Source organism: Choloepus didactylus, chromosome 8, assembly GCF_015220235.1.
Source record: "Choloepus didactylus isolate mChoDid1 chromosome 8, mChoDid1.pri, whole genome shotgun sequence".
Lineage (NCBI taxonomy): Eukaryota > Metazoa > Chordata > Mammalia > Pilosa > Megalonychidae > Choloepus > Choloepus didactylus.
In genome coordinates, this window is record NC_051314.1 from 25,179,717 (window position 1) to 25,198,215 (window position 18,499).

General features: G+C 37.3%; 2 protein-coding genes across 4 annotated transcripts in view; one reads left to right on the forward strand and one right to left on the reverse strand.

The window, feature by feature from the left end:
* Positions 1–16,289, reverse strand: part of HCFC2 (host cell factor C2) — a 41,089-nt gene extending 24,800 nt beyond the window's left edge. The window contains 9 exon segments of the mRNA XM_037846495.1: positions 431–483; positions 1,023–1,190; positions 6,188–6,376; positions 6,494–6,600; positions 8,086–8,170; positions 8,880–9,088; positions 13,163–13,323; positions 14,496–14,644; positions 16,114–16,289. Coding sequence (XP_037702423.1) covers positions 431–483; positions 1,023–1,190; positions 6,188–6,376; positions 6,494–6,600; positions 8,086–8,170; positions 8,880–9,088; positions 13,163–13,323; positions 14,496–14,644; positions 16,114–16,276 — 1,284 coding nt within the window. The 5' untranslated portion in view covers positions 16,277–16,289.
* Positions 16,290–16,519: 230 nt separating this feature from the next.
* The window catches only part of GLT8D2 (glycosyltransferase 8 domain containing 2), a 61,522-nt gene continuing 59,542 nt past the window's right edge, over positions 16,520–18,499 (forward strand). For 2 of the 3 annotated variants that reach the window (XM_037846040.1, XM_037846043.1), the window contains exons 1-2: positions 16,936–17,024; positions 18,312–18,460. The gene's annotated coding sequence lies outside the window, so the exon portion shown is untranslated. Of the gene's footprint in view, positions 16,603–16,935; positions 17,025–18,311; positions 18,461–18,499 lie in introns of those variants that run through there. The other variant, XM_037846041.1, reaches the window with a different exon arrangement.

Below are 18,499 nucleotides of genomic sequence, written 5' to 3' on the forward strand. Positions count from 1 at the left end.
TTTCATGCACATTTTTAAAGTACATCTTTAGAAATTTAAAGTGTGTGTGAATAACATTTAGAAATATCAAAATATAGATTTCAAAATACTGAATAAATAGTAAAAATAAATTATAATGGATTAGCCTTGGATGCTACGTGAAACAAGCACAGGTTTCAGTCTCTTGGCTGGGGATTCCCGATTCAGGTTACCCTTACAATGATCTGTACAGCTTTTCTTTAAAAACAAGCTGCCTGGGCACCAACCAATTATGTTTCATTAGATCTGGGGAAAGGCTTGGAAATCTGATTTCCAAAAAAATCTCAAGGTGATTCTAACATGCAGCCAGGGTTGAGAACCCCTGTCTTAGGTTAATATGTTAAAAATCTACAATAAAAATTGGGACCATAACCATAAACATTCATTTACTATAATAAATTTTTAAACTTACACTGTTGGGACCGATGCTATTACTGCCTTGTCTGTGTAGGTCCATCCTGACTCCTGCGGGAATGAGAAAGTTAGACTGTGATGCTCTAAATTAGCTTCAATAGAATCTATTATAAGCAGATATTTTTAAAAGTTACATATTAAGGATTAAAAAAAGCATTTTCTTCATCAAAATTTATCTGTTTTCTTAATAGTCTGCTTTAATAATTGACAGGAAGGATATGGAAAAATGTATTTCCTTTTAATTTCCAAATGCCTGTTTAGTTAAAAATACTTTTAATATCTATTTTTGATATTTTTGAAAGCTAATTAAAACCATCTCCTGAAGTCAAGTAATATGTCAAATTAAGAAACTGCATCAAAATGAACTGAAGGAAAAACATTCCATTCTATATGTCTATTTGTTCTGCTACATTACAATGGCAACAAGAGTCAAGTTTCAGAGTTGAAACCCAACATATTCAACTCATCATGCATGAACCATCATATCATAAAATTTCTTAAACCAGACCTAATCACAGACTTTTCTGCAGTATATTTTTAAAAAAGCATTTGTGCTTACATGCTTTCTTCAAGCATGAAAATTATGTTACCTTGCATATTTGGTGCTGCTGTAGAATCTGGTGATGCAGCTTGGTACGGCAAGTCCGTATTCAACTGCAAAAGATAGCCCTCAACTGTAGGCACTTCATCCCACTTGACATGAAAAGAGTTGGTAGTAGCTTTGATCAGCTGTACTTGTGACGGTGCCAGTGGTTTCTCTAAGGAACAATATCCATATTGTACATTTAAGTTTTAATTTTATCAATAGTTTGCCTACATAGTTTGTGAGGAGCTGGAGGTTTGAAAACATCAGCGACAAATATTTTATCTGTTTACCAAGATGGGAAAAGTTTACTCAGATAAACACACCTATAGTAAGTCAAAGGAAAATAGTTTAGGGTTCTGATTTTATTTATTTATTTACTTACTTACTTACTTACTTACTTACACGAATAAATATAGAAACAAAACAATTCTAGTTCCAAACTACTTGAGTTATCAGATTCATAAAAAGTGTTTAATCCTAGATGTGCAGGGGAAAACCAAATATTATATAGTTATGGTATAGTTATGTTACTTTACTTCTCTGGAAGTTCTAATCTTTTTAATTTTATACCTTAGAAATACTGTTAATGGTAGCAAAGGTGACTTGGACATATTTTGGGAATATATAGTATGTGTTAAGTTAATACCCTGTTATTAAGATTTTATACTATCCAAGATAGGTAATAACCTTGGTATTAGACATTACTAACATTTCCAAAACAAACAACCATAGAATCTTAGGGCTGGAAAAAAGGACCTGAGATTATTTCTACAATATATTTGTCCTCTTTTTCTTTGTATACCTACCATATCAGGGAACTCACAGTTCCCAACGCAGTATGTATATCCCATCTTTAGCCAGTTACATAAAAAAATTTATTCTTAGAGAGTTGAAATCTATAACCCTATAATTTCATCCTTATAGAACAAATCCAATATCTATCTCTTTGTATATTTTAGAGTAGGGGTTGGCAACCTATGGCCCACAGGCCAAATACAGCCCATGTCTCCTTTTGTAAATAAACTTTTACTGGAACACAGCCACACTTTTTTTTTTTACATATTGTCTATGGCTGCTTTCATGCTACAATGACAGGGTTGAATAGCTGTAAAAGAGAACATATGGCCTACAAAGCATATTTATTATATGGCCCTTTACAGAAAAATCTGATGACCCTGTTTTAAAGGATAATTAAGCCTCTCTCGACTATTCCCATACAAATTCCTTCATGAACCTCGCCAGAATCCAGTTTATTTATATTTCTCAAAGTAAGGCAACCCAGACCTGAACAAAAGCAGACAATAAGAAAACAAGTTCATGAGGTGCACCACCCACATAATAGAAGTTACATGAAGAGAGACAGAGACAATGGAAGAATACAAATCAATGAACTAAATCAAGAAAATTACCAGAACTGAGGGACATGAATTTCCAGACTGAAAAGTCCCACCGAGTGAGTACTCAGTACAAGGGATTCAAAACAGACACACAACAAAGCACACCATCACAGAATTTAAGAACAATGGAGACAGAGAGGGAAAAGAAAAGGTCACTTTCCAAAGTGATCAAAAATCAGTGGTTTGGATTTCTCAATAAAAACACTAGAAGCTTGAATAGAAACAGAACAAGGCTTTCAAAATTCCGAAGAGTAATGATTTCCAATGGAGAACTCCATTTCCACCCAAACTACCACTTAAGTGGGAGAGAAGACTAAGCGCATTTTCAAACAACACAAGATCTCAAAATAAATGTTATCACCAATGCACCCTATCCCTGGAATGTATTACACAAAAAATGAGGAAGTAAACTAAGAAAGGGGAATATACAGGATCCAGGAAACAGGGAATCCAGCACAGGTGAGAGGCAAAAGATATTCCCAGGAAGATGATGAAGGGAGACTCCAGGATGATAGCTGTCCTGGATTTGTCGAGGGCAACCATCCCAGATTGGAGCAGGAGAGATTTCTTCAAGATGATGAAATTTGATAGAATATCTGATGCATCTGACCATACTGAGAGAAGATTTAAACAAAGGACAGAAAGTATGGATTGAATTAGTGGTATATACATACAAATCTAAACCAAACAAACAAAAACAACTATTATTCCATGGCAAATAAACTGAGCAAAGAAGGTTTCCACAGTATTCTACATGGCTCAGTGTTTATACAGTCATAATATAAATGCTGAATACTCATCTAACAAAATTATGGTGTAAAGATATTGAGAGAATGGGGAATGGGGAAAGTATACAGGAGAGAGATGAGGAATGGTGGGAAGAGAGATAAATCTTTAACATCCATAGTAGAAAGTGAGCAGATAACGCCTAAACTGAAAAAACATCAAAGTAATAACATAAGCACGTTATATAGAGATATGGAAGTAAATAATCAATGTATCATGTAACAGAGTTAAAAGCAGATGCTTGTGGAGCAAGGAGAAAAGAGGGAAGGTGATAGCAAAGGACTGCTATTTTTTTTCATTAAAAAGCTTTATAGAATTATCTTATTCTTTCAAATACCCAAAGTTTAACTGAAAGTAAAAAAGAGGCATGATGAAGAGCCCTCACCTACCCCTAGGCTCCAAACTGATGCTAATGTATCAAGAGAAAAAGCAAAATTCAAATTTTGCCCTTATGATAGTGATTATGATTACTTTTAGATGGTCACTGGTGTGTAAAACCTTTTATGGAAAGGTCTATGGAAAAATTGGCCATTCAGATGCAATGGTTTTAACCTTTTAAAGTCACAGACCCCTTAGAGAATCTGCTTAAGATGATGGATTATCTACCGAGAAAAATTCATACACAAATTTTCATCCAGTTTCACAGACTGAAACCCATCCTTGGACCTAATCGGTTAACAACTACCAATTTCAAAGATAAATCAGTAAGTTGGATTTTCTACATTTCTTTTCCTGCTTGCTAGAATATGCTTCCTCCATAGAAAGCATTTAGTTGTTCAATTTATTATTTTTTCAATTATTTTAATTTTAAAGTTAAACTTTTTACATTACAAAAGCAGTGAATGTTACTGTAGAAAATACAGATAAGAAAAAAAAACTTATAAGAAAATGTATAATCCTATGTCTGAGATAATATTTTGGTATGTATCCTTCCAGAATTTTCAATGTATTTACTTTATAAACAAAACAAAACTGGAATCATAGTGTATGTTTGTAACCTGCTTTTCTCACATAACAATACATAGTACATCTCCAAATCTGATTTCTCTCCTGGCCTCTAGATTTGTTTATTCATTCAACTTCCTACTTGACATCCTTTTTTCAAACTTAGCATAGTCAAAATGGAACTCCTAATTTTCTTCACAAACATCTTTTCCACTCAGTCTCCCCCATCACCAAATTATTCAAGCTAAAAACTTAGGAGTCATTCTTCATTCTTCTCTTTCTGTCAACTGCCATACCCAATTCATCAGCCAGTTCTGTCAATAAGAATTCCAAAATGTATCCTGAATTTATCCATTTCTCTCCATCTCCATCATCACCACTATAGTCTAAAATACTTCTCTGACTACTGAGCCTGCTAACTTGTCTCCTTACTTGTACTTATTCCCCCTACAATTTATTTTCCACACAATTGCCAGTGATCATTCCAAAATACACACCAGATCCTGTCACATTCTCGTATCTTTTACTTTCAATACAATTTAAACTCTACTATGACCTTCAAGGGCCTATATGATCTGTCCCATGGTCTCTGCTCTAACCTTCATTCCTCTATGCTCCTCTTTGTTCACTCAACTTAAATCTGTTCCAAAACATGGCAAGTATTCCAAACTCGGGGCCCTTGTCCTTGCTGTTCACTCTACCTGCAGTATTCTTGCCCCAGTTTTTTTACATGGACAGCTCCTTCTCGCCATCTGGATCACATCTCAAACGCCGTCTCATCACAGAGGCCTTTTCTGACCACTCACTCTGAAGTAGTCACCCCCTACCCCCACATTCCCAGTACCTCTCATCATTAGTTTATTGTTCTGCCTTACTGTCTTCACATGTTTACCAGACTGAAATTGATTTAATTTGTTTGATTATTGCCCATCATCCCCCTGGCCTCACAACCCCTAGAACTTAAAAGTTCTTTGAAAGCAGGGACATTATCAGTCTTGTTCACTGCTGTATTCTCAGCATTTAGAACAATTTCTGGCATTTAGTAGTCAATCAATAAGTATTTATAGAAACCTGGATGTGAGTTCCATTTTAAAATTTTCTTATACTTAAAAAAAAACAACTTTATTTTGGAATAATTTTAGATTTACAGAAAAGTTGCAGAGTAAAGAGTGTTCCTTACCCAGCTTGTCTTAATGTTTTCTTAATCTTATGTAACCATGGTACATTTAACAAAGCAAAGAAATTAATCTTGATACAATACTATTAACTGAACTACAGGCTTTATTCAGATTTCCCCAGTAAAGAGTTTTCCTTACCCAGCTCATCTTAATGTTTTTTTAATCTTACGTAACCATGGTACATTTAACAAAACAAAGAAATTAATATTGGTACAATACTATTAACTGAACTACAGGCTTTATTCAGATTTCCCCAGTTTTTCCACTAATGTCCTTTGCTGTTCCCCGATCCAATCAGGATACCATATTGCATTTGTCATCATATCTCTCTGGACTGCTACAATCTGTTGACTATTTCTCACTGCTTCCTTGTTTTTTCAGGACCTTGAAACTTTTTACGAGTACTATTCATACATTCTTAGAATGTTTCTCAATTTGCATTTGTCTGATGTTTTCTCATGGTTAGACTGGGATTATAGATATTTGGGAAGAATATCACAGAGAATGAAGTGACTCCTTATCACATGATATCAGTGGGTAAATTTTATTAACATGACATCACTAGTGATGTTAACCTTGATCACTTGAATAAGGTGGTGTTTGTTAGGTTTCTCCACTGTACAGAGAAACTGTACTTTCCATACTCTAACCTTTGGAAGCAAGTCATTTAGTCCAACTCACACTCAAAGGGAGGGGAGTTAAGTTCCACTTCCTAGATGAGGAAATGTCTACATATATTATTTTTTCCACTCATTTTTAACTATGGGAAAGACAGTTGCATTTACAGTAAGTATCAAAAGATATATATTATCTGAGTATCTGTTTACAAATTTTATGTGTTAAATACTCTTACTCTTACCTACCAGTATCAAGATACCAAAGATCCTTGCAGCAAACTTGACTATTCAATGCTTTTTTATACCCATCTCTTCCACTCCAAAAATACAATCGAGTGCCAACTGCAACAGCACAGTGTCCAGCTCTTGGTCTTGGTCTTGAATTTTTTTTATCTTCCTGAGAATCTGATACTAGGGTGGTCCACTCTGCTGTATCTAAAAAGATAGAAATATCTATGACTAATCATACTGTTCTTAAAAAACAAAGTAACAAAAACTCATTAATTAATAAATTTTATTCCAATAAGTAACTCTTAAAAAAAAAGGACTCACCCAGATTCAGGTAAGAAAATGAACTGGTACATCTCCATTCACAATCATGAGGTGAAGTCTCAATATTTTCCCCCTTATGTGGAACCCATCCACCAAAAATATACATCCTAAACAACAACAAAAAACGAGAACATAAAGTAGCTATTTTTCTAAAGCTTTTTATTTTTTGGATTTGAAATGTTAAGAATGGACTTAAATTGCTTATTTGTTGACTCAAAGCTTCAAGAATATTCACTTACTTATCACTGTCAAGGTAATGGGAATAGGAAGATGAATAAAATGATGTCTGCCTTCAAAAGTTCACAATTTTAAGAAGCAATACAATACCATAATTATTTCTCTCTAGCAAGTTACAGTGGAAAATATTTCGATTATAATACATTTGAAAAATCAATATTATCTGTAATATACTAAAACTATCTCAGTTGGAAAGACACCCAAATGATCTATGATATCCAAAGTCAAATTCAGAATTGTATGTATACGGTAACCAAAGAGGACTGATTTTCATATAAGTTTGGTCAGTTATCTCTCAAATAAAAAAACTTTAAACTAAGTCCCTCAGGGCCTAAGGGTTCTTGAGACATGCCTGATGGATGCTATAGGAGAAAGTTTCATCAGGCAGGGCCAAGGGCCCATGTGACCTCACTCCTCTATTTTTCATCTGTTTTATACTTTAGGCTTCCAATGGAAAATTGCATTCTATAAAAGGGTTCTGCTACTAAAAATATGTATAAGATTTTATTTAAGTGTAAAAACTATTCTGTGTGCTTCTGAGGCTATTTAAAAAAAAAGACCTAATGAAGCTCCAAAATACAAGTGGTTTCCTAAAATATTACTTTTAAGGTTAACTCCTTACACAAGTAAATACTCCATTAAATTCCACTTAGGCTGTATTCCTAATCTTAGCCCACCATTGCACACAAAAAAAGGGAATTTATTAATGATAGTGATAGCTAACTTTTATGGAGTGATCTCTACGTACCAGGCACATATTCTTAGCATTGTTCTAAGCATTTTATATGTATTAATTCATTTAATCCTCACAACCTTGTAAAATAGGTTTTATTATTATCCCTATTTTATACTTGAGGAAACTGGGGTACAGACACGTTAAGTTTCCTTGCCCAAAGTCAAACAGGACAAGAACTGAGACTTGAATCAGGCAATGTTACAGAGTCTGTATTCTAACCATAACTCTGTATTACCATCCAATGTATAATCACTGACAGTATATGCCTGAATACAAATCTAGCACTACCAAAATATGTAAAAAGAAACAGTGAGTTAAGTGTGTCAAACTTGTCAATAGAGGACAGATCAGTTTGAGAAAACTCTATCTTATACTTATGTAATGCCTACTCTGTGCAAATAACTGTGAAGAACATAAAGAAGCATAAGAGGCAGCATGGAAAGAAAATGGCACATTATGTACTAGCTTTTGTAGACACATTATTTTAGCTTCAGAAAGCGTAATCAAAAACTGCTAAGTTTGGTAACCTATTTCCAAGAAACTAGCAGCATTACTTTTCTTTGTGCTCATCTTTCTTAAGTTGGCTTAAAAAAAAAAAAAAAAGCAACAAACACCATACTTGTTTCCTATAACACTGGCTGTGTGAAGGCTTCGTGGAAGTGGTACTGTCCCTTTAGTTTCTGGTTTTGACCACGACATAGTCTCTAAAAGTAAAAGGAACATATTAGCAACTTAATCTAATGACAGCAAATTACCTCAACTTGCAGTTTTAAAAAATAAAACAAACAAAAAAGACATCAAAATGAAGCAAAAATGTTTCCAAACAGTCACTTGATTTGAACTTCATCTTAAAATAAATGTTTCCAGCTGACATAAGTTGCCAATCAGAGAAATTTATTTACATTTAAATTTCAGTATTTGTAACACTGTAGTTTCTTTCGGGTGCCATCAGTTGTCTTAATTATAATTAAGATGTATAATTAATGTGTAGAAGAATGTCAAAGGTGAGAGGCAAACCCATCCTCCAATCATTCATTTCTAGTCTCCCCAGAAAGAGCTTCCAGGGGTTTTTCACCGACCAGCATACCATATTATTAACGCTACATTTCCTACAGATAAGGTAACCATTTAACTTATCATCCCCAACTGGGATACTATTGATAATTACATGGGACAATAAGCATAAAACAGAACCATTCTAGGGAAACCAGGATATATGGTCACTCTACCTACAGGTAGTACAGGAGAGTTACTACCATAAACCTAACATTAGTTTGTTCAACATGATTGATAAACAATTCACATCACACCTCGGTTGCCCCTGGAACTACAAGTGCTGGTTCAAAGCATTCCACTTTAATTTCCCTTTATTAATCATAAACAATTCCTAAGCCCAACTCAAGGTAAGCTTACCTAAGTCAAGTTGCCATAGGTCATCCAGGCGAGCACCACACATTCCACCAAAAACATACATTCTAGGACTTCCAGAATCTTTTTTACAATATATAACAGCTGTGTGGGATTCTCTTGGAGAAGGCACAATGCCTTTAGTCACTGGAATGCTCCAACCCACAACACCAGATCCATGCTGTAGTTCCAACTCATAGAAATCATTTAAATATCTAGAATATCATGAAAGAAATTAAAATATTAATATATACCTTTCATATGATTTACCTTTTGTTTCCATTTATAAAGATTATATGCCCACTGTGAAAAATTCATACAGTACAGAGAGGTATTGGGAGGGCAGAAATCCCATACCTCATTTATTCAATAAAAATTTATCTGATACCACTGTGCACTAGGCACTCTTCTAAGCACTGGGGACCAGTAGTGAACAGAAGAGATAAAAATCCCTGCCATCACTTAGCCAACACTCTTGTCAATGATAACTGTGAGTTTTAAAACAAAGCCATAGTCTCTTCCCATCTGGAAGGGGTATATGTCCTCTCCCCTTAAATGTAGGCAGGCTTGTCTGCTTTAATCAATAGACTATGGAAAAATGATACTATGTGACTTCTAAAGCAAGGTCACAGACTGTCAATACAGCTTCACTAGAACATTCACTCTTGGAACACTGGCCTACCATATAAGAAGTCCAACTATCACAAAACCACCATTCTGAAGAGGCCACATGTAGGCATGTAGGGTGAGAGACCCAGATGAGTCCATCCTTCAGCCATTTCAACCTAGGCAAACAGACATGGGAGTGACCATCCAAGCCCTCCCATCTGACAGCCCAGCCATGACCACTGAATCCTATCTGAATTCCTGACCTTCAGAATCCATGAGCATGATAAAATGGTTGTTGTCTTACAACATTAAGTTTGGGGGCAGTTCTTTTCATGGCAACAGATGAACAGAACAGTCACTATTAATAATATTTTGGTAAATATTCTTTCAGATCTCTCTATGGATAGCCACATATGGATGAGATCATACTACGAATGCTCTTTCGCAACTTTAAAAAAAATTTTCACTCTATAATGTGATAGCAATATCCTACATAGTTTCATACTTTAGAAACTGGCATTAAACTTCTTACTTGTGACATGGATGCTTTCAGTTTTGAGCAAAATGACTTTTGCTGGGATATAGTTCCTACCAAATTATTACCCCAGTATGAAGCAAACCTAAAGCATTTTAAGATATATAAAACCTCAAAGTTTAGTCATATAATTGTTTTGGGGAAAAAGTGATTCTAGGATGTTATCTGGAAAAAGAAAAAGAAATCCAAAAAATAATACACTGAGTAAGATAAATGATAGTGCAGGAAAAAACTTCTTCATTATAAGACAGTCACTCAAGGAGGGTAGGTAGGACAGAGAAAACAAAATAAAAGACACTTACTCTACCTATAAACTATTAAAAGCAAGGAATTTATTGAAACTATTTAACAATTGCTATGGGATAGCTTAAACCAATCAGAATTAACATCAACAAGTTTGTTATCCCAGTTCCTACTAGCTATTAGTTCTATTTACAGAAGATAAGTATATAACAAAATGATGCACAAAGATTGAAAATAAACGACTGTACTTATAATTGTGTCTAAGAGTCTCCCCCAGAGAACCTCTTTGTTGCTCAGATGTGGTCTGTCTCTAAGCCCACTTGGCACGTAAACTGGCTGCCCTCCCCCATACATGGGACATGACTCCCAGGGGTGTAAATTCCCCTGGCAATGCGGGACATGACTACTGGAGATGAGCCTGGACCCAGCATTATGGGACTGAGAAAATCTTATTGACCAAAAGGGGGGAGAGAGATAAAATAAAATAAGGTTTCAGTGGCTGACAGATTTCAAATGGAGTCAAGAGGTTACGGTGGAGGGTGTTCTTATGTGCTATATAGACAGCCCTTTTTAGCTTTTAGTGTGTTGGACTGGCTAGAGGGAAACACCTGAAGCTGTGGAACTGCAACCCGTGGTCTTGATTTTTGAAGATGACTGTATAACTATGTAGCTTACACGGTGTGACTGTGTGATTGTGAAAACCTTGTGGCTCACTCTCCATTTATTCAGTATATGGACAAAGGAGTAGGAAAGTGGGGACAAAAATTAAATGAAAAATAGGATGGGATGGGAGGGAAGGAATGTTTTAGGTGTTCTTTTTTACTTTTATTTATTTATTCATTTTTTCTTTGGAGTAAGGAGAATGTTCAAAAATTGATTCTGGTGATGAATCCACAACTATATGATGGTACTGTGAATAACTGTATACTATGGATGACTATAGGGTATGTGAATATAACTCAATAAAACTGTATTAAAAAAGAAAAGACTAGACAAATGTATCAGGAATATGCAAACAAAATTAAGCAGGAATAGCAAAAAGCATTAAATGGATAAAATTAATAAAAGTTACACTCTACCAAGAAGAACAATAGTGGTGAACCTTTATGCAAACAATCTGCCATCAAAATAGATGGAGCAGAAATTACTAGATAAACAAGGAATAAAACACAAAACCAAGAACTCAGGGATTTTTTACATGTCACTCTGAAACTGATATGACCTCGACCCATAAAATAAATAAGCATTTGAATAATAATTTAAAACACTGATTTATGATTTACTAGATAAGAACCTTGTACCCAAACAATCAAGAACTCAAGATCTTTAGGAACCCTTCGGAATAATTACAAAAATTAACTGTGAAACAGACCACAGAGACCATCTCCAAAAAGAAGAAACCCCAGAACACATTTTCTGACCACAATATACTAAAACTAGATATTAGCAACAACAACAAAAATTTCCAGTTGGAAATTAAAAAAATATATGTGTGTGTGTGTGTGTGTGTGTGTGTGTGTGTATGCCAAATTACTTTTAGATTAAAAAGGAAATATAAATTAATGACAAAGGAAATATAAATTAATGACAATAAGAACACTAAATAGCAAAACTTTGGGGATATAGCCAAAGCCACAGGAATCATAACCTTTGGTAGGAAACAAAACGGAAAATAAATGTACCAATAAGCACTTACATAAAGAAGTCAGAAAAAAGGAAAAAATTAAAGAATTGGAATAGAGAAAACGAAAATAAATGAAAAAGAAAAATAGATAATCAATAAAACTAAAAAATGGTTCTTTCAAAACATCAGTAAAATAAACAACCACTAGCAAATCTGATTAGAAAAAAGGAAAGATAACACAAACGTTAGAAATGAGAAGAGACATAACTACAGATACAGAGATTTTTTAAGACATACAGAGACCTGCCTTATAATTTTTACCAATAAATTAAAATATGTAGATAAAATGAGTGATTTTTTGAGAAAAACATAAATTATCAAAATGACTCAAGGTATAAAATCTAAATAGATAACAACAATAAAAGAAATTGAAAAGGCAATCAAATTCCATCCCCCCCAAAAATATACAAATCCCAGATAGGGGAAGTGTCTACTAAGTATTCAAGGAATGAAGTTATTTAAGCATAGATAGATGGAGAGTGTCCCACAACCTCGAATATAGCCCTGATTATGTTCCTAGGGATAACATAATCTTGATACCCAAACCAGACAAAAATAGCACTCCACCACAAAAAATAAAGACAGTATATCAAAATCACTAATAAGTATAGATAGTACAAATAAATAAATGTTAGCAAAGTGAATACAGCAAAGTATTAAAAGAATATTGTAGCAGTAAAGTAGGGTTAAAGTAGGAATGCAAAAGTGACTCAATATTTCAGAACCTAGTAACATAATTCAGAAAATTAATGGATTAAAGGAGAGAAACATTAAGCACATCTCCACACCTGAAATGAATTAGAACTATTTTAACATTCTTTTTTGGTTAAAGAGAAAGGGGAAAAAAAACCCTAAATGGCAATCTAGAAATTGAAGAAAACTTCCCTAATCTGACCAAAGGCATATACCAGAAACCTACAGCAAGCATCACAATGAATGGTAGAAAGGTAAATATATCAATGAAACAGAGTAAGAGTATAGAGAAGGAGTCAACAAACTTTCTCTGTAAAGGGTAAGACAGTACATATTTTAGGCTTTGTGGGCCTCAGAATCTCCATCACAACTACTTAACTATGCTGTTTTAATGTGAAAGCAGTCAGAGACAATTTGCAAAAGGTTAAGCTTCATCTCTTTTAATAATTATAGATGTAAGAAATCATATGTTCTTAATCTAAATCATAAAATATGTATTTGGCCTAAAAAAAAGAGTCAGCATACCTGGGAACATTATTGTTTGAATCTTCACTTTCATTTGCCAGGCCACCAAACAAATAGCATTTGTTACCATACAAAGAAAAGCTATGTCCAAGACGAGGACAAGGAGGTAAACCAGAAGAAGGGGGATGGGGTTTCACTTTTTTCCATAGCCAACGACTTGCCTAAAAAAGAACATAAATACACTCAGACAAAATCAGGAAAACATTCTTATGTCAAAAATGAAAAATCAAACCAATACATTTTAATCCAAATCCAATTAGAAGATTCCAATAAGCTCCTTTTGGGACAAATGATAAGTAAATGGCTAATTTCTGAAATTAAAATAAATGTTCTAATAGAAATTCAGTCTAGTTTTCCATATTCACAGATTTCTACAATGGCAACTAAGCTTATAATAATAAACATTAACAATTCTAAAGTATTTTCCAAATGAAAAATTAAATGTTACATTATAGCATTAATATTATATGTAATTTATATATTCTTACTTTCTGAAATTAGGTAACCCATGAATGGTATATCTTTTAACCTTTAAAAAAATATAAAGTTCATTTAATAAACCAAACTCCAAAACTTAATCTCTGGTTATTGGTGTTTTCTTTAATCTGAATATATTTTTAGGAAATAGGTTGCATGCATGCAAATAGGTATAATCCACCCACATCTGCAAATCAGCAGATGCTCTCACGATCACAGCCCTGGGAACACAAGCATAGTTCAGGAAGAAAAATCAACTAGGGATGTCTCAGAGGGCCAGAAGTTTGATTTAATAAGAGAGTCAAATTTAGAAAAGATACATGAAACCATTACAACTCTTCCATATGAACTACCAGAAAAAAAGTGATTATCAGTGTGAGGTAACAATTCTACCACACCAAGACAATATTTTACAAAGTATGGTTAGAGGACCAGTAGCATTAGTTGGGAACTTGTTAGAAATGTAAATCTTCAGGCTTTACTACAGACCTACTGATTGAGGAACTCGGGGGGTATGGCCCAGCAATCTGTTTTCACAAGTTCCCCAGGTGCTTCTGTTGCAGGTTAAAGTTTGAGAACTGTTGCATCTCGGAGACAAAAACCTAACACATAACACGTATAATTGATGCTAAGTAACAGATATCATAATGTTACAACTGTTGTGCTGGATATTGGAAAAAGGCTTACATTAGAAACACTGGCTTTTTCGGAAGTGGAAACATTTTCTTCCAAGCTATAAAATGTGAAGTTTGCACTACTGTAAGCATGTTAATGAAATATTTTGCAATCTTTTGTAGAATTATGAGCAATCGCATTATTAAAGCTTCAGGTTGAGATAAATTTGAACTACACTTACTTGTAATTCATATAACTCGTTGCTGTATCTTCCATATTCAACCATTCCCCCAAATACTAATATTCTGGTACCATCACAGACAAATCCATGGGCAGCACATCCAGGAGGGATGTCTCCTCTAACCGCTGGTAGGAACCACTGATTCGTAACTAGTTGCCAATATAAAATAGAAACCAATTAAAATAAACAACAGCTACCATATACTATGTGGTACATACTTTATATGCATTATCTATATCAATGGTTCTCAACTGGGAATGATTTTGCCCCCCAGAGTAGACATTTGGCAATGTCTGGTGACATATTTGGTTGGAGCAGTTGAGGAGGGGGCATACTACTGGCATCTAGTGAGCTGAGGCCAGGGATGCTGTTAAAATTCTTACAAAGTAAAGGGCAAGCATTACCCACAACAAAGAATCATCTGGCCCCAAAAATCAGTGGTGCAGCTGTTGAGAAACCCTGACCTATATAATTTAATTCTTTCAAACACCCTGCTGGCTGGGTATATCCATCTCCATTTTGCGAATGAAAACCCTGAGGCTTAGAAAGGTTTAGTAACTTTAGCTCTGATCCTAGGCAACTGGCAGAGCAAGATTCATAGCAGATCTATTTTTTTCTGATTTATATGCCAAATTGTCAAATAAATTAAACTTCATATGCTGCGGTGCTAGGGCGAAGAGGAGAAGGTGAATAATAAAATATCCCCTACTCCACTGTTTTGTTAACCTTTAAATGGCCACTATGACTGTTTCGTCAAAGCTTTGATGGTGAAATAGACCCAAAATTCAGTAACTAGCCTCATACTGAGGAAACAGTTTTCTCGTGATAGCTGGGACATTACAAATGGAAAAAAGTAATCAACTTCTTTTTATGTCACAGAGGTACTCAAAGACAGGGCCTCCCATTTGCAATGGTTCTCAAGCTATGGCAGTCCTCTTTTCGAGGACCAGTCCAGAAGAGCACTGAGCAGCTGAGCTTTGGCACACACGCCCAACTCTGCAGAGGCAAGCGCCTGTCTCACCCATGAACCACTTCCCCGCCTGCTTAAAGGGTTACCAATGGGGTAAATCTTGACTGCCACCTGCCAAATACGGGGCAGTATTTAGGGTGAAAGTACCAGGAGGCCTTTGGTTTTCTCTCCTCACTCCCAGATTCTCTTCCTCCGAAGGAAGGCAGGCAGGCAAAGACGGGAAAGGCCGGAGGAGCTTTGGTTTTGAGTTGGTTTTGGTTTTTGACAGGGGAGGGATCTTGGGAGCATGGGAGTGGGCGAGATTTCGGGAAAAGGCCCAGGAGACTGGAAACAGTCTCTCTCTCGCCTACGTCTGGCAACAGGGATGGGATCGGAGGGCGATGGGGGTGGAGGGGTGTCCGGGACAACCGGTCGGAAGGCCGGCGCGTTCCGCTCGGGGTCGGGTCCCCTACCGCCCGGAACCCTGCGGTACCAGGGCCGCCCGGCCAAGCCGCGCTCCCCGCCGCCCGCCCGAGGAGGCAGTGACCGCGACGGCCCTGGCGGCCGAGCGGTGACAGCTGTCAGGGCCGCAGCCGCCGCCTCGCCTCCCCTCCCCCTCCGCGATTCCAGCAGGCGGGGCCGGGGAGCCGCCACCGCGGCCGCGCCTACCGGTGTTGTACACATGCAGCTCGTCCGCTATGCCCTCGTTGCCCCCTCCAAAGATAATCATCAGCTCCCGGATGGCCACAGCCCGGTGTCCGTGTCGGGCGCGGGGAACCGGCCCCGTGAAGGAGGAAACCCGCCTCCAGTTGAGGAGGCTGGGAGCCGCCATCTTCCCAACCCCCGCCCCTCTGCCCACAATGCACCGCGCCCGCTCCAGCGGCGCCGCTCCTGGGCGGAGGGCGGGTACCCGCCTCCAGCTGTGCGGCCCGGAGGGTCGTCACGTGACCGCGGGCGCCCAGGGAGCCCCGGGCGAGGCTAGAGGCCAGCTAGGGAAGGGCGGGGCCCTGGCAGGGGGAGCCCCTTTACCTTCCTTGTCAGGGCTACGCGGCCGGGCCCCGGCGCCCCGGGCAACCGGGCTCGGAGTGGGAGTACTTTCCTACGGATCAAGTCTCCACTCCCCACCCAGAGCCTCTAGCTGTGTATTTTCGGGAGACGGTATAGTGTTTTCCTTCAAGGCCACTTTAATTGAGCATCTATGATGTGCCAGGCTACGCTAGGCTGGTCCCAGGGAAGAATGTGCGACGCTGAATATTGGTGGTTTCCGTAGTGTAGCGGGCAAGTCAGACCTTTTGAACAATTACAACACAACGTCAGAAAAGCACGAGCAGCGGCTCGAAGTGCTGTGAGCTTAGAAAGGAGACAGGGAGATCTTGGCAGAGGGAGTAACGTGCGCGGCGGAGGGTGCAGGAGATTGCTGGAGTAGGGAGGGCATTGCGTGCGGGCAAGGCGGGAGGCCTGGCTGTGGCTGGACCCTAAATTCACAGGAGGGAGGAATCGAAGCAAAGCCTGAAAAGGCAAATGAAGACAAGTTTCGGTGGTGTCATACCAAGAAGTTTAGAAACGATGAGCCATGAAAGGTGTTTCTGTTTTGTTCTGCGTGTGTGTGTGTAGTTTTGTTTTATTACTAGTTGACATTTGAGGGCTTTCCTTTGCCAGGCATTTATGTGTATTGACTCATAGTTTTCCCAACAGCCTTGTCAGGTGGGTACTATTTTTATCTCCATTTCTTGGATGGGGAAATGAAGCACAGAGAAGTTAGGTAATTCGCCTTTGGGCACACAGTAGAAAAGGGTTGGGGCCAGGATTCAGACGCAGGACTGTGATTCCAGAGCCTCTGCCCCTAACCATTGATAACAGTCACATGGAACCTGTATCCACTCGGCTGCCTTGTGATCTGGCCCTAGAAAGAATCACACTCAAGAGATAAAGTCCCACCAGAAAGCAATTTAAATCACTACCTCAGATACTCAAGAAGATACCAAAGGGAGAATACATTTAATGTAGGACAAATTCCCTAAAATTCTTCTTCTCCTGTTCTCGTCATTTTGAATTTCTCTCATATACCTAGATCATTCCTAACAATTCCCTCGAACCTACGCATGCCTCTCTGCTTTCTCATCCCCCAACCTTTCTTTTGAGAGGTCATTTTCCATCTTTTTAAAGAAATTCTCACTATTCTTTCCAGCTTCTCAAGTTCTTCCCTCTTGCTGATTACTCCAATACCATAATAAAGCCAAGGAGAATTGGGGAAGAGGGAAAAGGTTGCTGGGCACAAAGAAAAAAGGTTATGAATATTTATGCAGTAGTATTTTTCTTTGTCATATACATAACATGGGGTCTTAAGTGTTTCTGGTATAAATGTTTATGAATCTGAAGCAAAACTGGAAAAGTTAGCATAAAGCAATGAGTTTTTCTTAAAACCAAAAGTATTTAATTTAAAGGATAGTACTTTGTTCTGAGAGTTTGATGTTAAAATGTCCTTACTTTTATGAATGATGATATAAGTAGATGGTAGTTTTTTTTTTCCCCTAATGGCTTTATAACAAAAGACTAAGGGCAAAATTAAAAGTTGCAAACTCTATATTGGTCTCTGAATTTAAAAAAAAAAAACTGCTCTATTTATTTGAAAGTCTGAGAATCACTGAACTAGGGGAAAGATGAAGGTAGCATATTCTTAGGACAAAAGAGATTGCAGGTTATAACTGGTGGCTTAGATATGGAGTTGCAGGACGATGGATGAAGTGGTTAATCTAATGGTAAAGAAATATTAACCAGAGCAGCTTTGACTCACCTCTGCTTAAGTGAGGAGTCTAGGATAGGTTCCCAAGTCTCAAGAAAGCTACCCTCAATCTTTGAAACAACAGGATTGGAAGCAGCCACCTGGGAGGAGAGCATAGAAAGGAAGGACAGAGAAGAGTGAAGGACAGTGCCCTGCAGAAACCAACATTTAAGAGCTAAAGACTCTTCTCAAGGAGGAGCTTGCAAAGGAAATGGAGAAGCAGCAGCCGGAGAGGTAAAAAAAGAGCTGGGTGAGGGTGATGTATGTCGAAGA